General features: G+C 51.4%; 1 protein-coding gene across 2 annotated transcripts; it reads right to left on the reverse strand.

The window, feature by feature from the left end:
• CHDH (choline dehydrogenase) lies at window positions 1-25,528 on the reverse strand. 2 transcript variants are annotated; one of them, XM_076074541.1, is made up of 11 exons: window positions 22,410-25,528; window positions 19,983-20,066; window positions 16,903-17,235; window positions 14,127-14,267; window positions 13,205-13,464; window positions 10,569-10,720; window positions 9,852-9,981; window positions 9,420-9,554; window positions 8,344-8,486; window positions 5,556-5,658; window positions 1-4,504 (listed from the first exon to the last, which is right to left on the reverse strand). In XM_076074541.1, the coding sequence occupies exons 2-11, from the start codon at window positions 20,012-20,014 to the stop codon at window positions 4,113-4,115; spliced, it is 1,821 nt and encodes a 606-aa protein (XP_075930656.1). In that variant the 5' UTR covers window positions 20,015-20,066; window positions 22,410-25,528; the 3' UTR covers window positions 1-4,112. The 2 variants fall into 2 exon arrangements, with proteins under 2 accessions (XP_075930656.1, XP_075930657.1); XM_076074542.1 differs by lacking the exon at window positions 22,410-25,528 and adding an exon at window positions 20,471-22,403.
• Window positions 25,529-25,623: the final 95 nt, after the last annotated feature.

A 25,623-nucleotide genomic window follows, 5' to 3' on the forward strand; every position in this document is an offset into this window, starting at 1 on the left:
TGTATATACACGGGTATTTATTACTGTTCGTATATTGTTGTTCTTGTTGCTGTTGTGTTTGTTATTATAACCTGTGTCACAGATTCGCGCGTTACTTAGTTGTATATAAGGCTAGCCAGGATAGCTAGATTTTTCATCACGGGGGGGGGGGGGGGGGGGGGGGGGGGGAGGTGATGTAGTGGAGTAACGCGCACGGGGGTTTGCAAGTGGTATGCACACATGTGCGAGTTACAGACTGTGAGGTAGCATCGGGACGAACAGGTCCGGCGAGAGAGAGCAACGGAAAGGAGACGGCTAATTAAGATGCATAGCAGTGATTGGCTGGCTGTAAATGCAGGCGCGGAACAGGCGCCAGGTTGACAGGAGATTGAGGCGATAGTGGCAGAAGCCGTGGGCGTGAGGCGACGGGAGGTGGCCAACTTAATTAGTTATATATACGGGAGCATGAGAGAGAGGGAGTTGAGTTGGTTGGAGTGAAGACAAGAGGCAAAACAAGATAATTCCTAGGCGACGCTCTCCACACCTCGTCCTCTCCAGCGGAGATGGCTTAACCCCCACTTGAGGCAAAGGCGAGGTTGGAGAGGCGAGGGGAGAAAGGCTAGCAGTAGAGAAGCTAGCGGAATCCTAAGTGTGAGTGTGCAAAGATGAGAAGTAGAGAAGTTAGTAGAGTATATAGCGGAAGGCTAGCAGTGGAGAAACTAGCAGAGTATATAGCGGAAGGCTAGCAGTGGAGAAGCTAGCAGAGATAGTGGAAGGCTAGCAGTGGAGAAACTAGCAGAGTATGTAGTGGTAGGTTAGCAGTAGAGAAGCTAGCAGAAGAAATAGTGAGAGGCTAGCAGTAGAGAAGCTACCCTACGATAGTAATAGGCTAGCAGTGGAGAGGCTATCAGAGTGTGTAGTGGTAGGCCAGCAGCGGAGTTAGCGAAGCGAGCGGAGCGTGGTGGGCAGGCTAGCAGTAGAGAGCTTAGGAGAGTGGTAGTGAAGCAGGCTAGCAGCAGAGAGGCTAGGAGGGTGAGAGAGAGAACAGGCTAGCAGTGGAGAGGCTAGGAGAGTGAGAGAGAAAGCAAGCAGTGGAGAGGCTGAGAGAGAGAGAGAGCGGAGCTAGCGAAGCGAGCGGAGCGAAACAGGTGAGCAGCGCAAGCAGGAAAATCACGACAGAGTTACGGGGTGTCGAATGTGAGGAGCTCTGTTCGATCAAAAGTGACACAGGAGAAAAAGAAGAAGTTGTCCGCGTGAAATAAAAACACTATACATCCAACATTTCTCTGCTCTGATTTTTGAGAAATAATTAAATAGAAAAATTAGCTCAGACGGTGCACTTAATTCAGCACATTCCACGTATCCACATCCACACACGCACTAAAGGAAGAGTGAACACAAAACTACTCTCGAGGCAGCGGATGTCACCATCACGGAGTAACCGTCCCAAGGGCAATGCACTTGCAAATGCATGATGCCAGTTGGATTACATCTCACCGCACGGTCGCTGCCATTATAATAATCATCAATACGCACGACATCGATCAAACGAGATCGAAACAATTAATCGACAAGTGAATCTAATGGGTGATGTTAGCCAGCCCACCCACTAGTCAATCAAACGAGCGGCTTAAATCAACGAGTTGACGAGACGGGGTTACGTGACTGACTAATGTGACGTCGTCGTGTGTCATTGATGGAGACCGCTGCCCGCCACGGCAGTATCGCGGTGAGCCCCTCTCGCCTCCAGTCGCGATCCAGGGGTTGCCGATGTGATTCCCATCTCCTGTCGAGATTCTTAAATCACACCCCCCCCCTCCTTTTTGCACCGCCCAGCTGTGCACATGCAGTAGTTGTATAGGATCTAAGTCAGTACACCCACAGTGTAAGTACACCGGCAGTTCCCGTGCAGGGTGCTACCAGCTCGTTCAAGGCGTCTGGACAGTGTGGAATACGTAGGGTTAACATCCGGATTTTTACTAAGGATAATTTTGGACAACAAAAACAGCTCAAAGGGTTCTCTCATTCTGATGATTGCAAGCTGATACCTCTGGTTGTGTTGATGCTGATGATAGTGATTGATGAGGATCGAGATTTGAAGCTTTTATGACTGGTGATGGTAGTGGTGGTGAAGATAATCGGAACGATGCTGGTGGTGGTTGTTGTGATGCATTGTTGATGTGACTGGGAAGTAACATCCTCATCAATACTCTTTGGTTCTTTCGGTAAAGTCACGTAGGTATAAAATAAAATAAATCACGACGTTTCGGGCGCAACACAAGCGTCCGTCATCAGGTGGGAAAGCGTGATCTGATGCTGAGGCAGACTGTTTTAAAAGATTTGAAATGGGTGTAGCCCAAGGGTCATAAAGAAGTGGGCGGGGCTAGTGATGTTAATGTGAGAAATTAGCATGTAAATGTAAGATCGGAGAGCGGCCTCCTCGACGAAGGCATGGAAGTAGCTATGTTAATGTGAGAGATTAGCATGCCAATGTAAAATCGAAGAGTGGTGCAATCCAAAGGCATGAGAGTGCTACCCGTAGAATCCAATCCAAAGGGCATGTGAGCATGGGAGTGCAATCCAAAGGCATGAGAGTGCAATGCAAAGGACCATACAATCCGCAAAGTTGTCTCCCCAGCCATGCGGAGACAACCTTCTGAGGATCCGACCAAAACCATCACTCTACCGTACATAGCAGGGGTTACCAAAAATATTTTCAAAATCTTAAAAAAAAACACAAGATCCAGGTTCGTTTCAACACAGTACACAAATTCCATGATTTAATCCCATCTGTAAAAGATGTGATTCCTGACATGCAATACCCTGGTGTCTATAAAATGAGTTGTAACTGCGGTAGCAGTTACATCGGGGAAACGAAACGACATGTCTCGGACCGCATTCATGAACACAAGGCAGATCTGAAATATGGTAGGACCAATACCTCTGCCGATGCTGATCATGGTTGTAACGCTGTGGGCTCACACGAATTTGCTTTTTCCAAGACGGATGTACTCTGCAAACCTACCGGCTACCTTCAGAGATTTGTTCATGAAGCCATCCAGATAAATAAACACAGACACAACTTCAACCAAGAGGATGAGTACAAACTGAGCAATCATTGGAAGGACGTCATTAACCAGGTAAGGTCTTAACTGACTGTGATGTTTCCATCCTACCTGCCTAAGTCAGCTGTTATTTCCGACTCTCTGTGTGTCTATATCTCTATGCCTCTCTCTTAGATCTATCATGTCACATGTCCTTTACATTGCATTCTCATGCCTTTGGATTGCACTCTCATGCTCACATGCCCTTTGGATTGCACCATTCTTCGATTTTACATTAACATGCGAATCTCTCACATTAACATAGCCACTTCCATTCCCTCGTTGAGGACACTCTCTGATCTTACATTTACATGATGATTTATTTCATTAACATCACTAGCCCCACTCACTTCTTTATGACCCTTAGGCTACACCCATTTCAAACCTTTAAAAACAGTCTGCCTCAGCAGCAGACCACGCTTTCCCACCTGATGACGGACGCTTGTGTTGCGCCCGAAACGTCGTGATTTATTTTATTTTATACCTACGTGACTTTACCGAAAGAACCAAAGAGTATTGATGAGGATGTTACTTCCCAGTCACATCAACGATGCATCACAACAACCACCACCAGCATCGTCACGATTATCTTCACCACCACTACCACCACCATCATCACAATAAACATAATCGTCGTCGCAATCATCATCAACACCACCACCTCCACCAGCATGATCACCATCACCACCAGCAAGGCCATCACCAAAAAGAACGACAAAGATCCCCCAAAAAGTCTTAGCAGAGTGTTGGGGAAAGTGCTGTTAGCGAGCACCTATCGAGGCCGGCACAGTGCACGAGGAAGTGGGTGGCCAGCACCAAGCACGGCCGCATTTGTCTTCTTAGTGGCGATGTTTACAGACTGCACCAGGTACTAAATTGATGTTGAGTCGACTTAGGAGAGGCCGAGGACCAGTTCAAATAATCGTCACTGGTGTTAGCCATGAGTGTGAAACGAACTTAGATAACCGTGTTTTTAGTGCAGCGCGCTAAATGCTGCATGACCACTCCCCCACCACCACCTCCACCAGCTCACGCCGAGTAGACGGTTGCGTCACTGGGCGGCAGCAGCTCGCGACCCCTCACCAGGTCGGCCACCCTCTCGGCCACCATTACCACGGGCGCGTTGGTGTTGCCGCTGGGCAGGCGCGGGAACACCGAGGCGTCGACCACGCGCAGGCCGCCCGCCCCGCGCACCCTCGCCTGCTCATCCACCACGGCGTCGGCTGCATCGCCCATGCGGCACGTGCCACATGGGTGGTAGGCGGTCTCGGCGTGCCGGCGCACCCACGCGTCGAGCTGCACCGCCGAGGTGACGTCAGGACCCGGCGACACCTCGACACCCCGGAAGGGGCCCAGGGCGGGCCGCGAGAAGATGTCACGCGCCAGTTCCACGCAGCGGCGCAGCTCCCACACGTCGCGCTCTGCACGCACGCACGCACGGGGTAACGGGGGGTGGGGGGGGGTCACGGGGGGGGGTCACGGGGGGGGTCACGGGGGGGGTCACGGGGGGGGGTCACGGAGGAGGGGGTGGGCCGGGTGAGACCCACAAAGTCACCACACGGAGACTCACACAGAGACACAAAAACTAACACAGAGACCCAGACACACACAGGCTCACACAGAGGCATACAGAGACACACAGATGCACACACACAGACACATTACAGACTCAAACAGATACAATGACACACACGCAGACGCACAGAGACAAGGACGCACACAGTCTCACACAGAGGCACAGACACACACAGACTCACGCAATGACACACTGGTTCTGCGTGTGACTCAGAGTCACACACACATTGTTTGTACGTTTGCGCTCATTGCTAGACTCAATACTCACGTTCCTCTGGAATCGGTTTGCTGGTTCCTTCCAGTCGGAGCCGGTAACCAGTTTTGGGATCGTTTTGCCGGTTATGTGTTAAGAACGTCTACTCATACGGCATGACCTATCGGTAGTGGATTCGTCGCTTGATGTCGGGGTTCACGGCTCGAGTCCAGCTGGCCGCCCTGGTCAGTACTGCGGTGTGCGTTAATCCATAACAATGATACTTACGTTGCCGTCTGCTTCACTCATGGTGGACGGAAATGTACACCACAAGTTACTCAATTGGGATTCCATATATAGCAGCAACACAGCAATAACCAGTGAGGATTTACTAGGGCTAGACCACATAGCAACATCACCCCCTTACTATCAGATTGATGTACAGAAAAAGCTGGCACTGGGGGTGCACGAGGGCTAGACCACACAGCAACATCGCTCCCTTACTATCAGATTCATGCATAAGGACAGCTGCCACTGGGGGTTCACTAGGGCTAGACTACACAGTAACATCACTCCTTACCTTGGAACAACCGCAGCCTGCGTCTGTGAGGCACAATGCCGCCTTGCATGGTATTGTAAAGGATGTGACAGTCGCTGCTGTGCATGCATCGCGACCCGGCTATCATGAGACGGCACCTGCTCACCTGTGCTCAGGTAGTTGGGCTGGATCACGGGGGGATCCGTGGGGTTGGCAGATCGCAGCTTGAGCCAGCCCACACTCGTTGGTCTCAACGACCCCACATGGGCCTGACGAGGTGGACGGAAATCAAGATCATCATCATCAGGATCATCATCTGATCACGATCAGAAGCAACACCACTATCATTCTTACCACCACCATCATTATGTATGTGTAGTGACGCAGATCGGAGACAGTAATAACTGGAGCCACTTATTTGATTTAACAAGCACCATCGGGATAACACACACCCTACCTGGGTGCACACTATTATAATTAAGCCTGTCTATTGTCGGCGGCACTACTTAGAACAGTTGGTAGGCTGTCTGACTAACAGCACCCCGAGATGGTGAAGACAGACGATGACGAGGAGATGGTGACGACGACAAGATGGTGACGACAATGATCTTGAACAGCACAACGGGGACCCCACTTCCAACAGCAGTCCCCTCTTATACTCCTCTTTCTGGAACCTACTAGTGGGTTCCCGGGCTCTCCGATGGGTCCCTTCTGTGACCTTTCCCCTAGATGTCCCCCTTTCATATATATCGTGGCCTGCTGACGCGAGTACTGCCGTACACCGCAGTTACCCTTTTTCGCCAGCAGTCAGGGCTATACCACTACATACGTATGTTAAACTTTTTTCACACGGTACGTAATCCAACCGTGCTAATCGGAGTGTGCTGGGGAAAAGAGAATAAACTAAACAAAAAAAGCTGTTTTAAAGAAATGAGTTTGTCAATCTAGATGATTTAAATATGTAAAGCTCCAGTGGCTTCCTAATATCTGCACCACCACCACCACCACTCGCCACAACTTTTCCATCACTCATGAGGAGTGGAGGGAGGGGAGCATGTGTAGTGACTGTGAATGTCACTGTGGGGTGCCGGGCTTACGAAACCGCGACAGATAATGTGTTGGCATTATGTGTCGCCCGCCTACTGGGTGTAGTAGCAGCCCTAGCAGTGCTTGGGCGAGCGCTGGTCAGCGCGGTGGCACCACGTACGGTGTGCGGTGCGGGCTCCCGGTGAGGGAGCGAGAGAGAGTGTCAGCCAGCCAGGGTTACATTGGGGCATGATACGCTGGTTCCCCTGCCGACATGTGACTGGATGGTATTGGAGGGGGGCCACCGGGGGCCGCTGGGCAGTCACGTGGTATAAAAGAGCTCTCGGGAGCCTTCAGGAAAGAGCTCGAGAGATCTAGAAGGTGGGCGGGGCAAGGGGCGGAACCAGCCCCAGCCAAGGCCGATATAACGGGGGCCCCATGAGGTGCTCGGGGTTCTTCGGGTTGCTGGTGAAGAAGATCCACGTCGGGTTAAAGAAGCCTCTAGCCACGCGAACCGTGTCTAGTTCTGCCGTAGCGTGGCTAGATTGACAATCAACACCCAAGTGTAGGTTGTGTTATGTTATGTTGAGTTGGTGAAATAAATAGTGTTGCTCCCAAGACAATGTCTGTAACTCAGTTGGACTCACTATCCAAGCAATAACATACAGGCACTTTGTTTAGTGGGGCTGATGGTAAGTCCCCCACCTCTTAGTAGCATGCTCCAGGTACAGCACTAGCATTTCCAACTCCTCAGAGTGGGCAGCAATCACCAGATCATCCACATCCACAGCATTGTTGAATAATAGCGAGCCATATCAGCTATAAATTCCACCTGTCTGTACCAGCTAGACATTTCAAACGGTACAGCCATGAAAAGCTTTGTGAACTATTTGCTCAAGGAATATGTTAAATAGTGTCAGGGCCAGACATCATCCGTGGGCCCGTCACTTAATAGTGTCAGGGCCAGAGGGCATGTGTGGGCCCGTCACTTAATTTCAACTTGCTGCAACACCTCCATGAGTCAGGGTTTCTGGGGAAGTTGTGGATCACGTACCCAAAGCAACCATCGCAGCGGCATGAGTTGCCGTCTTGAAAGACACCCATTACCCCTCAGCATTAGGAAGGGTTAAAATATAGCTTGCAACCTTCATCGACTAGACAAGACCAGGATATTCTGGGTTTGAGCGGTGTCCTAGATGGACAATGGCCACCACAATAAAAGTATGGAAGGCGCATATTGAAGATGACAAGGCGATGGTCAATGAAAAGATCAGCTTCACATTAGCCCTGGTGTCAAGTGCATGGGCCCGCATCTGCTGTTCCATCACTATATAGTCCAGCAGATATTCTTGCATGAACCCGGCATGCATCCATGATTTTGTGTGGATGCACCGTTGCCAGAACAGCGTGTTGGTGATTACAAGGCCATAAGCTAAACAACAGTTTAGTTTAGTTGTTTCTTACCATTGTTATTGAGCTGATCTGGCCCATGCCTTTCAATCACTCTAGCCCACGTGTAAGCGTCATGACCCACTCGGGCCTTAAAGTCATCCAACAGGATGGCTATATCCTGAGGGCCCACTTTAGCTAGCACCTGGGACAGGTCATATACGGTGTCTGACTCATCGGCCTTGCCTGCATCCCTCCGCTGATAATTCATGTTCTGTGGGTGTGCATTCGCCACCACTACCGCCGCCAACATCATCACCATTACGGCCATTGTCACCATTACCACCATCATAAGTATCATCTATCTGGGCCGGGTAAAGCACCGCTTGAGTGTGCGTTCCCATTACCATTACTCGTTTGCACTTCCGAATAGCACGGTTCGGCTGCGTAGGGTGCGAAAAAAGTTCAACATACATACAGAAAACAAAAGAGCATTGTACTTGCCCCGCCGGGGTAACGTGGAATGTCCCCCTGCTCACCTGGAAGGCCTCCATGGTTGGGTCGACGCGGCCGTGGTCGATCACCTGGGCGGGCAGGAAGTGGAACTGGACGTCAGGGTGAGCCACCGAGGGCTCCGAGCGAGCGAACCCCCCCGTGTCCATGTGGGCCGTGGCACAGGGGCCTGGCAGGGGGACACGAGGGGACGCACGGGTACACGAGGAGACATACGGGGAGACACGGAGACATACCAGGACACACAGGGACACACGGGGACACGAGTGGAAGCCTCGCTGAAGGGAGGAGACCCCACACTGTAGTCAAGCAGCGTGGTGGTTGTTGTTCCCCCTCTCCTCCCGTGCCTGGTCCTCACATTCACCAAGTTTCCCCTTCCCTTGAAGTTGCAACCTTGGTGTGTTTTCTTTCCCCATATCACCCCATGCCACACCACCCTCCAATGTCCTTAGCACCACGTATATCGACTCTATAGCGGGGATAATTTAAAACTCGCTCCGTCAAAGAGAATCGCACGGAGACACGGGGATACACGGGAACATGGGGGGAGGGGGAGCGGGGAAGACACGGGGACTTGGGAGGGACACGGAGACACGGGGGACACATGGAGAGACAGACATACAGGGACACAGAGACATGGGATAAACACGGAGACACTGGGCCACATGGGGAGACAGACATACAGGGACACAGAGACATGGGATAAACACGGAGACACTGGGACACATGGGGAGACAGACATACAGGGACACAGAGACATGGGATAAACACGGAGACATGGGAGACACAAAGCAAGACAGACATACAGGGACACAGAGACATGGGATAAACACGGAGACACTGGGCCACATGGGGAGACAGACATACAGGGAGACAGAGACATGGGATAAACACGGAGACGGGGAACACATAGAGAGTCAGACATACAGGGACACAGCGACATGGGATAAACACGGAGACACTGGGCAACATGGGGAGACAGACATACAGGGACACAGAGACATGGGATAAACACGGAGACACTGGGACACATGGGGAGACACAGCTGTATCACTTTGGAGGTGGGGGTGGAGGGGGTCGGGGGGGGGGGGCTTTCTCATACCTGTGAAGCGCAGCAGCCACTGGAGGCCCGCACTGAGCGTGCGGTCTGGCCGCAGGAGGCCGTAGAGGGTCACGGGCTGCAGGCAACGTTGCTGCACGTACACCTCCAGGTGGTCCTGCAGGTTCATGCCCACGCCTTCACGCACACCGTGGGGGTGGGGTACTATGACTCAATCACCATCATAATTGTCATAATCAGCATAATCATTACCATAATCATCATAATCATCATCACCATCATCATAATCATCGCCATTATCACCATCATTATGATCATCTTCGACAATGTCAGCATCGTCATGATCATCGTCATCATCATCTATTTTGCTCCATTGCTGAACTTTATTCGTTTTGCATTTCTTATCCTGACCGAACTCCCTCTATTCTGGTCCGCCGAGTTCACGAAAATCAACGCGGAACCTCGGTGACCCACCTGGACTGTTGACGAGCACCGGGATGCCGAGCTTCTTGAGCTCCTTCTCGGGTCCGATGCCGGACAGCAGCAGCAGCTGGGGCGAGTTGATGGCTCCTCCGCACAGAATCACCTCCCGCTCCGCGTACACCTGGCATTCGACGTGGAGAGAATGCGTTGCAACCGCAACCCTGCGTGGCTCCGAGCCACATTCACATCATCCCCGTAAGTCCAGCAGCATCAGCGGCATCAGTGGCAGCAGCAGCTTATCGTCACAGCGGTAAGGTTCTTGTTCCGCTCGGCAAACAGCCGCAATGGACAATCACCACCCATGTGATGCTGGCCACACGTTGCGATCCATGGCCCCCACTTTTACCCTCTCCGAGAACCCCTCTCTCACCGCACTGTGACCTCTCTCATCCAATGCGTCACCCCCTCTCTCACCTGCTCCATGACCGCTCTCTCAACCCCTCCGTGACCCCCTCCCTGTGACCCCTCTCTCACCGACTCCGTGACCCTCACTCTCACCCACTCCATGACTCCCTCTCTCACCCGCTCTGTGACCCCCTCTGTCACTCGCTCCACAACTCCCTCTCTCACCCGCTCTGTGACCCCCTTTCTGTGACACCCTATCTGTGACCCCCTCTCTCACCCGCTCTGTGACCCCCTCTGTCACTCGCTCCACAACTCCCTCTCTCACCCGCTGCGTGACCCCCTTTCTGTGACCCCTTCTCTCACCCGCTCTGTGACCCCCGCTCGCAGCAGCTCCACGCCCACGGCACGGTCGCCCTCGAAGAGCACACGAGTGGCGGTGGCGCGGTGCCGCACCTCCAGGTTGGGCCGGGAGAGCGCCGGGTGCAGGTAGGCACACGCCGTGCTCCAGCGCTTGCCTGGTGCACACGAAGATAAAGATAGAGGTCCCCAGGGTAGCCTCTAGCAGGCTATTTGGCCAAATGTTGTTGGGGAATAGGGACCATGACGGCCTGCAGGAAGGACGTTGCCACTGCAGGGCTGAGCCTTTATCCTGACCCACTCACTCACCCTGGTGGATGGTGCCAGTGCAGGGTTGCTCCTGTATCATGACCCATTCACTCACCCTGTTGGATGGTGCGACTCACTCACTTGCTCACCCTGGTGGATGGTGCCACTCGCTCACCTTGGTGGATGGTGTCACTTACTCACCCTGGTGGAGAGTTCCACTCACTCAATCACACTGTTGGATGATGCCACTAACTCACTCACTCACACTGTTGGATGATGCCACTAACTCACTCGTTCACCCTGGTGGATGGTGCCACTTACTCACTCACACTGTTGGATGATGCCAATCACTCACTCGTTCACCCTGGTGGATGTTGCCACTCGCTCACCTTGGTGGATGGTGTCACTTACTCACCCTGGTGGAGAGTGCCACTCACTCACACTGTTGGATGATGTCACTAACTCACTCACTCACACTGTTGGATGATGCCACTAACTCACTCGTTCACCCTGGTGGATGGTGCCACTTACTCACTCACACTGTTGGATGATGCCAATCACTCACTCGTTCACCCTGGTGGATGTTGCCACTCACTCACTCGTTCACCCTGGTGGATGGTACCACTCACTCACACTGTTGGATGATGCCACTCACTCACTCACTCACGTGGATGGTGCCACTCACTCACACTGTTGGATGATGCCACCCACTCACCCTGGTGGATGTTGCCACTCACTCACCCTGGTGGATGTTGCCACTCACTCACTCGCTCACCCGGATGGATGTTGCCACTCACTCACTCGCTCACCCTGGTGGATGGTTCCACTCACTCACCCTGGTGGATGTTGCCACTCACTCGCTCACCCTGGTGGATGTTGCCACTCACTCACTTACCCTGGTGGATGGTGCCACTTACTCACTTACCCTGGTGGATGTTGCCACTCACTCACTCACCCTGGTGGATGTTGCCACTCACTCACTCACCCTGGTGGATGTTGCCACTCACTCACTCACTCTGGTGGATGGTTCCACTCACTCACCCTGGTGGATGGTGCCACTTACTCGCTCACCCTGGTGGATGTTGCCACTCACTCACTCACCCTGGTGGATGATGCCACTCACTCACTCACTCACCCTGGTGGATGATGCCACTCACTCACTCATCCTGGTGGATGATGCCACTCACTCACTCACCCTGGTGGATGATGCCACCCACTCACTCACCCTGGTGGATGGTGCCACTTACTCGCTCACCCTGGTGGATGTTGCCACTCACTCACTCACCCTGGTGGATGATGCCACTCACTCACTCACTCACCCTGGTGGATGATGCCACTCACTCACTCATCCTGGTGGATGATGCCACTCACTCACTCACCCTGGTGGATGATGCCACCCACTCACTCACCCTGGTGGATGGTGCCACCCACTCACTCACCCTGGTGGATGGTGTCACTCACTCACCCTGGTGAATGATGCCACCCACTGACTCACCCTGGTGGATGGTGCCACCCACTCACTCACCCTGGTGGATGGTGCCACTTACTCACTCACCCTGGTGGATGATGCCACCCACTGACTCACCCTGGTGGATGATGCCACCCACTCACTCACCCTGGTGGATGGTGTCACTCACTCACTCACTCACCCTGGTGGATGATGCCACTCACTCACTCACCCTGGTGGATGATGCCACCCACTCACTCACCCTGGTGGATGATGCCACCCACTCACTCAACCTGGTGGATGGTGCCACTCACTCACTCACACTGGTGGATGATTCCACTCACTCACCCTGGTGGATGATGTCACCCACTCACTCACCCTGGTGGATGGTGCCACTCACTCACACTGGTGGATGATGCCACTCACCCTGGTGGATGGTGCCACTCACTCACACTGGTGGATGATGCCACTCACTCACCCTTGTGGATGGTGCCACTCACTCACACTGGTGGATGGTGCCACTCACCCACTCACTCACCCTGGTGGATGGTGCCCCTCACGCACTCACCCTGGTGGATGGTGCCACCCACTCACTCACCCTGGTGGATGATGTCACCCACTCACTCACCCTGGTGGATGGTGCCACCCACTCACTCACCCTGGTGGATGGTTCCACTCACTCACTCACCCTGGTGGATGATGCCACTCACTCACTCACCCTGGTTGATGATACCACTCACTCACCCTGGTAGATGGTGCCACCCACTCACTCAACCTGGTGGATGATGCCACCCACTCAATCACCCTGGTGGATGATGCCACTCACTCACCCTGGTGGATGGTGCTACCCACTCACTCACCCTGGTGGATGGTGACAACCACCCACTCACCCTGGTGGATGATGCCACCCACTCACTCACCCTGGTGGATGATGGCACTCACTCACCTTGGTGGATGGTGCGATCCATCCAGCCAAAGCCCTCCTGCCGGTACCCGTTCATGTCCTCAGTGATGTGATGCCCAGCCTGCGCCGCCGCCTCTAGGAAGGCCTCATGCAGGGGGTTCCCGGGGGCGGCGCGCGACACGTGCAGGGGGCCGTCGCCCCCCCTGTATGGGTTCGCGCCCAGAGCGTGGCTCTGCGCTCTGCGGAAGTAAGGCAAGCAGTGCGCGTACGACCAGCCCCGCGCGCCGTGGTCGTGCTCCCACCTGCAATGGGAGGTGCCCTGCTCGGTCAGTCTCGCAGGCTCACAAAACAGACAATCCATAGATTATGCCTCATGAGTCCATGGGTCTCTATGGGAGTCTATGCGTATGTACGTGAGTGTGGTGGCATGGTTTTTGCGGTTAGCACTATGCTACGCTATGAAACCCGGCTAGCCGAGTTCGATTCCAGCTCATGGCCAAAAGCGTTGACGATTATCTGAACCCGGTCTTGGGCCTCGCCTAGGTCGACCCAGATTAAAATTAGTACCTTGTGCGGTGTGTAAACATCATAACTCGGGGTTACAACGGCGGCCGGGCGTGGTTCTGGCGATCCACCCCCTTGTGCGCCGTTCCGGCCTTCATAGGTGTTACTTGCTAACAGCACTTGCCCCAACAGTCTGTTAAGGCTATACGGGGGACCTTTGTTTTGTGGGTCTCTATGCGAGTCTATGATTCTCTATGTGAGTCTTTGACTCTGTAAGCCCGTGGTTCGAGATTTGTCGATGGGTCTCTATGCGAGTATATGCGTCTCTGTGCGAGTTTGTGCAACTGTACACCAGTCTGTGACTCTAAGCAAGCCCTGTGGGTCTCTGAGTTGTCTCTGCGTTGGTGCGTCGACCTCTCCGCGCCTCTGTGGGTCTCTCCGTTGTGAGGGGGAGGCTCACGCGTCGTAGTCGAGCGCGTGGCCGCGAATGTAGACCATGGCATTGAGGGACGAGGAGCCCCCCAGCACTCTGCCACGTGGCCAGTAGAGGGCGCGGCCTCCCATGTGCTCCTGGGGCTCCGTGTGGTAGCACCAGTTGTACCTGAGGCACATCACAGCAAGCAGTGGGGGGCACCGGCGTTACCTTGTGGGGGGCCGTGCGGCAGCGAGACAGAATCTGTTGTTTCCCGTCACCCCCCTGATAAAAACAACCGTCATTCACCATCGAGTAGTGGTGACGTCACCACGGCGTGTGTTCCAGGCGAGGTGAACTTTGAGCCCACAAGAAATGCCGAAGGCTTGCTGGCGGGATGTCATGGAACAAACTCGGTTGACTGGCTGAAATTACTTACAAATGTGCGTGTGTGTGTTGAACCTCTTTAAAAAATGTGTTCTATAGTAATAAGTTTTCAATCTCAAATCGTTTTCAAATGCACCAACTGTGCTCTTCACTGTGCCAACTTTCTGCGTTTTAGTTGCCCGGTGCTCTGCTCGTTGTTGTGAGCGTCGCTCCTCTGCCCTCCGTTGTTGCTGGAGGGCGAATTCCTCCAACTGCCCAGTAGCAGCGTCCTTCACGAGGGCGTTCTTCTACAGAGGCAAATCTTGGCACGACTGGTACTAGTCATCAGAAAGTCCACATGCTTCTGTACCACATCAGTCCATCTCTTCTCTAGACAATGCAACACCCATGTAGCCCCCTCTATCTGGCCAAACAGAAGCTGCTTGGGCAAATGATGCTGGACATGTGGACTACATGACCAAGCCAACGCAGACTTGCCTGCCAAGTGAGATTGCTGACGGATCGCGTCCATATCTTTCAAGAACCTGAGCTCCTCACACAATCCAGTCTAACTGAACCGAGGATTGATCGAAGGCAGGCGTGCCTTGAATGTGTTTAAACCAGCGCAGATGTTTTTTCAGAGGGCTTAATGTTTTGCAAGCATAACTGTGGCAAAGAAGACCTGGAGTTTCATGCGTAGCGACAGTCCAGGTAGCCGATGAAAATATAATGACGTTCGACTGATTTGAAGATAGACCTCTGCTACCAAACTGGCGCTGGTCATAAGCACGCTGCCCAGGTATAAGAACTGATCCACGATGTCCACAGCTGCCCCATCGCCTCAATTGTTCAAGGTCGCGTTTATAGCAGAGGCAACTGGCCAACCAACTTACCTAAGCAATGCCATCCACCCATTCTTGCCACCACGAAATGTAGGCTCATCAGAAATGAACCTCTGTTTGTGTGGGAGATTCAATCGCCTTCGGATAGCAGAACGGAGCTTCTCATCTGCAGTCCTGGTGGTCTGGAACAGACTGCCGGCTTAAGACCGGACTAAAAACATTAATGCTCTCTTCTGTTAAACTAAAGTTTTAGTTTCTCAGTGCCATCCACGCTTACATCTCAGATTTATTTTTACTGAATATGGTGCGGTATAGAATCGAGAATTGATTGACGGTATCAAGACATGGGCCCCTATTCACTGTACAGTCCAGCAGATGTTCTCTGCTTAAATCCGGCGTGCACCCGTGATGTTGTGTGGATGCACCCGCGCAGGAATATCGTTTTGGTGATTACAAGCTGATAGGCTGCAGAGAAGTCTAGCAGCTTCCTGCAGTTGGTATTGAGCTGATCTGGCCTATGCTTTTCAATTACTCTGGCCCAAGTGCCTGCGTCATGACCCACTCGATCATTAAAGGCATCCAACAGGGTGACTCTATTCCGAGGGACTACTTTAGCCAGCACCTGGGACTGGCCCACCAAACCTCCTATATTCCACAGAGGTCCAGGTGGTACCAACCTAGCTCCCAACAGACGAATGGCAGCCTCTCCTCTGCAGTGAGTGGACATTCTACGTGGCCAACCACAGTAGTTTCCTGCTGTGTCTGGAGGAACTACGAGGGGGGAGGGGGTTCAGTATTCAAACGGGGTTTGGCCAGGAGACGTCATAGACGCTGTAACAGGATAAAATTAATCTACTACAGAATTAATGATAATTTATATAAATGTGGAAGGAAGCCAATCGGCATCAAGGGGCAGCCTAATGTGGGCTTGTTCGATCTACAAATCGTCGGTTTCGATCCAGAAATCATCTGACAGGAATCCTAGCCATACTTGATCCATGCTGATCGAGCAAGGATCGAGCACAAATTAATTTGATCGCAGATTCATTTTATCCCAGTATAGCACCTGTCCTCTCGAGCTCTCCGGCACAAGCTTATTTCGTTTATTAGTTTTTTGGGGATTGAATTGAAGATGGGGGGGGGGTCACAGCCCTCATGCCTGCCACTGGCAGCTGAAAGAGTCATGAGGGCATTAGCCGATTAGTTTCGGCCGTCACTCCAATGGCATTGGTCAAAACCACCACAGCGTCACAGACCCAGTAGGTGGGGCATTTTTGAAAGGCAGTCATCACCACCAATACCAACATCCGCCATTCGCCACTAAAAGTGACGGTGACATCGTCACGACACCTGCGCCAGGCCAAGGTGGACTTTGAAGTCACGTGAAGTATCAAAGGCTCGCTGACATGAGGTCTCAGGACAGACCCAGGCGGTGCCATGGGGTGGCTGACTAAGATGACTGGCAGATGCACCAGCTGTGCCCCCCTACTGTGCCAACTTGTTGTGTTTTAGCCATCTGGTGCGCCGCTCGTTGTTGTGATCGTCGCTCCATCGCCACCGCCACCACCACAACCACACCACCATCAACATGAGCGGCACCTCCCGCAGCTGCTCACCTATCATCGCACAGGTTATAGGCGAGTGCCAGGGGCATGTGGATTTTCCACGCGAGCCTCTTGCTGCCCAGCACCGTGTCCCGGGGCCCGGCCTCGAGCAGCAGCACGCTGGCCCCCGGGTCCTCGGAGAGGCGCCCGGCTATCACGCAGCCTGCGCTGCCGCCCCCCACCACCACGTAGCTGTACCGGGCCCCCGCTCCTCCTGCTGCTGCCTGCCGGGCGGAGGAGTGGTGCAGTGGGGCGGAGAGGAGAGGGGTGGTCGTAGCCACCCGAGCCCCGGCTAGGCGCCCCGCGTCCCCCTGGAGACGCGTGAGCAGCGGGCGCAGTGCGACGCTGGGAGAAGGGGAGACGGTGTGAGTGGGTGAGCGAGTGGGTGAATGAATAACTGCAGGAATTACTTTTTGGTTCTTTCGGTAAAATCACGCAATCGAAACGTCGTATGCTATTATTTAATTTATTTTTTCTTTCTACGTGACTTTACCGAAAGAACCAAAGAGTAATTCCTGCAGTCACGAAAGCTCCAAATGAAGTTTGAACCACCTCTACGGGGAGGTTTTAAGTTAGTTTTGTCTCTCTCTCTCTCTGTCTCTGTGTTGTCTCTCTCTCTGCTTGTCTGTCTGTCTTGTCTCTCTCTCAAATTTCACACTTAACTTCTAATTTAGCAATCTTTGGAAGAACGTAATCAATCAGACTATGCGTTAATTGTGTGTTGACCGACTCTCTGTGTTGCATTACATTACATTTCCAAATTTTACTAAGTTTGTTTGATTAAGTGTGTTTTCTCTCTCTCTCTCTGTGTCCTCGTGTTGTTGCTCTATTATTTCCTGCAGTCAAGAAAGCTCCAAATCTCTAATTGACATGCTAATTTCTCTACCCCTCCCCCTCTCTCTCTCTCTCTGCCCCCCTCTCTCTCTATTTAAGGCCTCGACACAGAGGCGTTGTTTCTCTGTGTGCCTATGTGTCTGTCTCTCCCTGTGTGTCTCTGTATTATAGCTATGTTAAAAGTTAAAGCATACACATCCGCAAAGGCACCCCTTGACAAAGGAATTAGCATAGAATTTAGCATTGAAATAGCTGGGTGATTAGCTTGTAACTGGTCACAGAAATAGCTACGTTAAAGTCAGAGCATACACATTCACCGAGGCACTTAGTACAAATCAAACAGGAGAATTTAGCATTGAAATAACTAGGCGAATTTAGCATTGAAATAACTGAGTGATTAGCTAGTGACTGGTCACATAAATGACTATGTTGAAGTCAAGGCCTACACATCTGAGCTATTCACAGTACTATATAGTGAACCAATAAAAATCTAAAATATAAATTACCTTAATGTTATCAATAAACTCTATATTCTCCAATCAGCTAAGCTACCAACAATAAGTCGTTATATATCACAATGCTATATGGCGAAAAAATGGGTGGATTCTTACCCTCAACTTTAGCACCACGGATAGCTACGGGCCCCGTTCAGACGGACATCTTTCCAATGGTTACTAAGCCAGAATCCATCTTCTCGGTTGAAATTGTCTCTGTGCTTGTATATGTGAATGGCCTCATGAACGAACCATTTCTGTTCTTAATTAATTGTATTTTACGATGACCTTCAGAACGCAGCTCTTTCGCCAGCATTGACTCTTAATACCTCTCACACCACGGTTAATGGTATGGTTTACAACATGGAGTATAATAGCGCCTCGCAGCTGTCTCTCTCCCCCTCCTCTGTTCCGACCATGGATGAACTCGTCCGTCTGAACGGGGCCCGTAGCTATCCGTGGTGCTAAAGTTGAGGGTAAGAATCCACCCATTTTTTCGCCATATAGGATTGTGATATATAACGACTTATTGTTGGTAGCTTAGCTGATTGGAGAATATTGAGTTTATTGATAACATTAAGGTAATTTATATTTTAGTTTTTTATTGGTTCACTATTTAGTACTGTGAATAGCTCAGATGTGTAGGCCTTGACTTCAACATAGTCATTTCTGTGACCAGTCACTAGCTAATCACTCAGTTATTTCAATGCTAAATTCGCCTAGTTATTTCAATGCTAAATTCTCCTGTTTGATTTGTACTAAGTGCCTCGGTGAATGTGTATGCTCTGACTTTAACGTAGCTATTTCTGTGACCAGTTACAAGCTAATCACCCAGCTATTTCAATGCTAAATTCTATGCTAATTCCTTTGTCAAGGGGTGCCTTTGCGGATGTGTATGCTTTAACTTTTAACATAGCTATTTCTGTGACCAGTCACAAGCTAATCACTCAGCCATTTCAATGCTAAATTATATGCTAATTCCTTTGTCAAGGCGCTTTGTTTTCTCTCACACAGCTTAAAGGTCGTGATCTGAACGTGGCTCTTTCACTCCAGCGCTGTCCTACCAGACAGTCTCGTCCCTTCACCTGATGAAGGCCGCTTGTGTTGTGGCCGAAACGTCGTGAGAATATTATTGTGTTATTTTATTTTATCAATTTATTATTTTATTCTCATTCTACGTGACTTTACCGAAAGAACCAAAGAAGATTTACTAGGTTTGTTTTCTTTTTCATTTGTACCTGATGATGATTGCTTGTGTTGCAATCGAAACGTCGTATGCTGTTATCCTATTTATTTATTTATTTTTTCGTGGCTTTGCCGAAAGAACCAAAGAGTAATACACGGACACATAAACACTCCTGACCACGGCAACGAATTATGCGGAACGAACGAGCACAAGAACCAACACACGAAAGCATACACGGTTTGGCGAATTATCATTCGTAACAGTTGGTACACAGCTATTGTGAGCAGTTGTAAACATTGTGGCTCGCGTGAATGTTTATAGGACTATAGTAATGTATTTGTTCTGTTATTCATTCAATTGCTCATTTAATTATTCGTTCAATTATATCGATAAATCATTCGATGATTCGTTTGCTTATTAATACCATTAGGCATCCAATTATTCACTCAATTATTCATACCATGACTCATTCCATTATTCATGAAACTATGAATTCTATTACTCATAAGATTATTCATTCAATTATTTCGTCGAGTATTCGTTGATTCGTGGGTTTGTGTGTGCAGTAGTCGCTGTACCTCGACGCACGCCGAGCCTGAACGTTCAGCATCTTCTCACGGCTCACGGCGGCACAACGTGGTTGCTGGTGGTGATGGTGGATTCTAATGAGACGACGTGGTTAGTTTTAACACGTGCACAGAGACATATGGAGACGAGAGAGAGAGTTACAGTCGGAGAGAGGCAGGGGGAGAGAGAGCGAGAAGAGAGACACGGGGAGAGAAAGAAAGGGAGATAATTCAGAGGAGAGTGATGCAGGGGAAATATATTCAAGCGGAGTGACTCAAGGGCAGAGACACAGTCAAGAGAGACACGGGGGGTGACAGAGAGAGATACTCAGGTAGACAGAGTTCCCAAATGAAGACGCGGGGGGGGGGGGAGATGATTGCGGAGATGATAGGGGATGGAGCCGTAGCCGCTGATTCGCAGCCTCGCTCCGTGTATTGATCCTCGGCCCCTCCCAAACACGCAACCCCACCCGTGTTCACGCACGGCGCCAGGTACTCACTTAAGGCTGAGTCGACCTAGGGGAGGCCCGGGACTGGTTCAGATATTACTCGCCACGTCCGTTTGACGCGAGCGGGAATCGACTTCAGATGTGCCCAGATTATAGCCCAGTGCAGTACGAACCATGGCGGCGACTCTGCTCAGCGTCCGACCTCCACACTGCAGCTCACAACCACTCACTCACCCACTCGCTCACCGAGTCACTCACTCGCTCACCCACTAACGAAGTCGCTTAACCATCAGACTGCAGCTCACAGCAACTTATTCACTACCTCACTCACCCAGTCGCCCAGAAATCCACTCGCCCACTCATCCAGTCACTCATCCACTCACCGAGTCACCAACTCACCTGCTCACTCACCGAGTAAGCCACTCACCCACTCACTCGCTCATCTACCTACTCGCAATAATCACCCACTCACTCACCTACAGAATAATTAATTCTCCCACGCACTCATTTATTCACACGCTCATCCACCTGCTCACCTACCAACTCATCCTGTCACACACTATTAACTATTTTGCCCACCAACGTGTTCAGTCTGTTTAACATGTAGGCTTTCGCGACCAATATTCTCCATAATCGAGGTGTCTTGGGTTAGATCCCGTAAATATAAATGCGTCGTTAAACCCGCTACCACCCGACACAGCCAATTTGTAACGTTCATAAGGTTTGTGTTCATTAGATATTAACAACTTTACACCTGATGACGACCGTTTGTGTTATGGTCGAAACGTCGTGAGAATTTTTTTATTGTTTTATATATATTTTATTATTGTATTGTTTCCCTTCAACGTGACTTCACCGAAAGAGCTAAGAATATAAATTACTGCGGTCACGAAAGCTTTAAATCAAAATGTAACAACTTTATTGTTGCTGTTTGTTGCTGACCGCTTGGCGTTTTAGGCGCGTGCTCAGCAATCGTGATATTAACATAAATACAAAGACTGAGATCCCCCGTGTAGCCTGGGCAACTTGATCGGGCAAGTGCTCTTAGTGAGGAGTAGCAAGCACCTATGAAGGCCGGCACGGCGCACGAGGGGGTGGTGAGGCCAGAACCACGTCCGGCCGCTTTTGTCTCCCCAATGGCGATGTTTTTGCACACCGCCCCAGGTACTCATTTAAGGCTGAGTCAACTCAGCGGGTTAAAATGGAACACAAAGACAAAGATCCCCCGTATAGCCTATGAAGGCCTGGGTTAAAATGGAACAAACACCGACACACACACAGACATATCAACAGATTCTGGGCAAAGTCCGATGGAGATGGAATTGCCGTATCAATGTTTACGCATTTGGCAGCTGAACACGAAAAGCAAAACCCTCGCGCTAATAATTAACTCCGGGAGCAGAAAAACACCGTTGGATGCGTTTACAGCAACAACTTCATCATCATCTGGGGCTTGTAACAAGACTGCAACCGGGGCGGCTGTCGCACAGAAGTCGTTCTTCGACGAGGATGCTCAGACCATCGGGGAGGGAAGGAAGGCAGCAGAATCAGCAGGAGCCAGCGACACTCACAATTTGCCCAAGCTTTGTGGTTGGGTTATTATGAATATGTACTGTATGTTGAACTTCTTTCGCACCGTACACAGGCAACGGCGCTCATTGGAGGTGGGAGGACAACTAAACACAAAAAGCAGTTCTAAAAAATGAGTTTTCAATTGAGTGTAGTGTATGGTGGTGGTGGTGTCGTGTATAGTGTTGTTTTTGTGTTAAACCTCTTTCCCACCTTACGTAGCCAACCGTGCTAATCGGAGGTGCGGGGGAAAGGATAACAAACTAAACACAACAACAAGCAGTTCTAAATAAATTCGTTTTCAATCGAGATGGTTTAATCAAAATGCATAGCTGCCGGTGGCTTGCTTCCTAATATCGGAAGGAAGAGCGTTCCAGACGGCAGTAGACGCAGATCTGAATGCGCGGCGCGATCCGGTTACCGCAGTCTTGGTTCGATGGCTGAGTCAAAAGCCCCTGCTGCTGCGAGGATGACCAGAGAGTCCGTGATTGTTTCTGCTCCTTGACGAGATCAGCGAGGTGTTGTGGTTCATTTGTGGCAAGCGCTTTGTATATTTGATGTTGTCGGCCAATGAATGAGTGTTGATACAAGCACACAGCGCACACCCACGGAACAACACTCGTCTGTCCACGGTGGGCAAATGCTAACGACCTCGCCTGGTATGCAGGAGGCCATGGGTTCCATTCCGACACTGACGCCTGCTGTAAATGTGGAGTTTGCATGTCTCTCTCCCCGTGGTCGTGTGGGGTTTTCTCCTGGGACTCCGATTTTCCCCTCCACATTTAGAAATATGCGCTTAAGAGTATTTAGCTGCTGCATTGAATGTCCTCGTGATTACGAGAAGCCGCCGCTTCGTTGAGCTATCATTTACGAGAGCCAGGTCCATTCTGAAAAAGAGCTACACAGCTCAGTGGGCCTTATCTGGTAAAATCAAACATAAGTTTTAGTCTATCCCGTGCAGATGGGACAGGTAGAGTCCAGCTGTTTGATGAGGTTAGTACTGGTGGTGGTGAGCTGTTTGGTGACGTTAGTACTGGTGGTGGTGAGCTATTTGGTGACGTTAGTACTGGTGGTGGTGAGCTGTTTGGTGACGTTAGTACTGGCGCTGGTGAGCAGTGTGGTGAGGTTAGTACTGGTGCTGATGAGCTGTTTGGTTTGGTTAGTACTGGTGGTGGTGAGCTGTTTGGTGAGGTCAGTACTGGTGCTGGTGAGTTGTGTGGTGAGGTCAGTACAAGCCGTGTGTCACTTCGTTTGAAATGTTAAATGCATCTGATACGCCTGAGTGTGAACCCTGCCTATAGCCATACCGTCATGGAACTGTCCGCTCATTCCAAGAACCCTGGCTGGACGCCAACACTTGTTGGGAGTAGTTTCCACCTTCCTTCTCGTCTCCCCCACGGTGTCAAAAGACTTGGGTGAGATCGACGACCGTGTCGGTGTGCATTGCTTGGTGACGCCAAAAAGATACTTCGAGAGCAGACATCTCGTCCGCGTTGTGCCGCGACCTTGCCCAAATCCGCCGCAGTCTACAGATGGTACCGTAGGGTTTGGGACACGCAAGGGGACCCCTGGGGCTATGAGACACGGTGAGGGATGCAGGGGGGATCGAATGGCCAGTTCGGTCGTGATCCCGTTTTAAGGAGTGACGTCAAAAACAATAACGCTTGGGCTGCGACATTTTATTAACACAAGTAATGCGGGCTCAGCAACCTCGAGCAAAGTGCGCAATCCGACGCACTGCACTCTGAGAGAGAGAGAGAGAGCGGAGGCCGTGAACCTCAAGGAAGGCAAGGTTGGTCCTGTCGCTCCACAGTCGCCGATGCACCAGGTTCTCTGTCAAACTCAATGTGACAGCCTCTACCACGCGACGCAACAGCGATTAACAGAACACGACGACATGTACGCAATGACCCAACTTACCACCCCGACCACCAGAATCTCAACACAACGCAGAGCAGACCCTCCAGACACGCTCAATCTATAAACGATTTAAACTAAAACATTTATATTTTACCAGGCAAGGCCCACTGAGCTATGTAGCTTTTTCAGATGCGACCCTGGCTATTATAAATGATAGCCCAACGAAGTCGTGGCTTATCATTATCACGTGGAAATTTATAGCAGCCCAATACTCTACACGCATGTTTATAAATGTGGAGGGAAAACCTGGAGAATTTAGAGAAAAATCCACGGGACCACCACGGGGAGAGAGACGCACAAACTCCAAATACACAGGCATCAGGGTCGGGATCGAACCCACGTCCTCCTGTATACCGGGCGAGGTAGTTAACATTTCCTAGCCACCGTGGCGAGATGTCGCCTACCCACCTACTCCCAAAAACACTGGCGTCTGAGCTCCCTGGTTGTCGTGGAGATGAAATCCGAGGGCCCAGGCCCCGCCTCGCTCCTCCCCGCTTCTGACCCTTGCCATGGCCACGGCCCCTACTCAGTCAGCGCTGCTCCTGGCCCTGAAGCCCAAGCCACTGGAATGCTGTGAGGCTGTCTGCTCGTGGACTTGGCACTGGCACTTGCAGTGGAGTGGCCTGACTTGGCCCTGGCACTAGCATGAACATCTGCGATTGCTGGGCATTTGTAAAAAAAATAGAGCTTCATAGCTCATCGGATTCCTCCAGTTTAAATAAATATTCTGAAAAATCCTGAGTGGCTTCACATGCCCCTAGCACTTGCAATGGAGTGGCCTTACTGGGCCACTCCACTGCATGAGCGACATTGGATGGGGAGGCCTTCATTCAGCAGTGGATAAACCGTCCACTGATAATTATGATTCCTACATCCATCAGTTGATAGACCATGATGCATTCTTCCAGCAGTGGATTGAGCAAGGACTCGTGGTTATCAGCCATGGTCAATCAACAGCTGGATGAAGGCATCATCATGATCATCATCAGCCATGGTCAATCCACTGCTGGACGAAGGCATCATTATAACTATCATCAGCGATGGTCAATCCACTGCTGCATGAAGTCATCGTAAACCATGGTCAATCCACAGCTGGATGAAGGCCTCTCCAATCCGCCGCCGCCACCTCTCGCGACGTGGTAGTCTGCTCGAGCTCCCGCGTGGCAGCGAATTCCACGGCTACCATCGCCGGCGGCGTTCTCCCCATCGTGTCGCCACGAATCCCGAAGCCCCCCTCCCCTCCCGAAAACCAAAAAAACACAACGGGAATGCGGAGCGGCGGCTCGCCCCGCGTGTATACCTGCCTGGTGCCCACCTACAGCCCTCGTCTCATAAACCGAAATCCCCTATGCTCCCCCCCCCCCCACTTCGGAGGTCGGGACAAAGAGGCGCAGCCCTGCAACCACCCCGCTCACACGCCACCTGCTGGCGGAAGGGCATCCTCCACTACCAGGGGGAGTACCCACACTTTGCCTCACCGCACATAAGGAATGATATGGCCATCACGGGGTCCTAGAGGTTCACACGGAGTCTCATAGACTAGCACGCAAACCCCATAGACTAGCACGCAGACCCCATAGACTAGCACGGAGAACCCATAGACTAGCACAGAGACCTCATAGACTAGCACGCAGACCCCACAAACGAGCACGCAGACCCCATAGACTAGCACGCAGAGCCCATAAACGAGAATGGAGACCCCATAGACTAGCACG

Source organism: Petromyzon marinus, chromosome 48 (genome assembly GCF_048934315.1).
Source record: "Petromyzon marinus isolate PM22_M1 ecotype Great Lakes invasive population chromosome 48, UKy_Petmar_22M1.pri1.0, whole genome shotgun sequence".
Lineage (NCBI taxonomy): Eukaryota > Metazoa > Chordata > Hyperoartia > Petromyzontiformes > Petromyzontidae > Petromyzon > Petromyzon marinus.

Excerpts from the sequence above, each read along its gene's own strand:
- CHDH (XM_076074541.1), bottom strand. The coding sequence starts at position 20,014 with ATGCTGAACGTTCAGGCTCGGCGTGCGTCGAG. Across the intron at positions 10,721-13,204 it reads GGATCGCACCATCCACCAAG|GCAAGCGCTGGAGCACGGCG; the intron begins GTGAGTGAGTGC and ends CGTGTGCACCAG. Across the intron at positions 8,487-9,419 it reads GTGGCTGCTGCGCTTCACAG|GCCCCTGTGCCACGGCCCAC; the intron begins GTATGAGAAAGC and ends TCCCCCTGCCAG.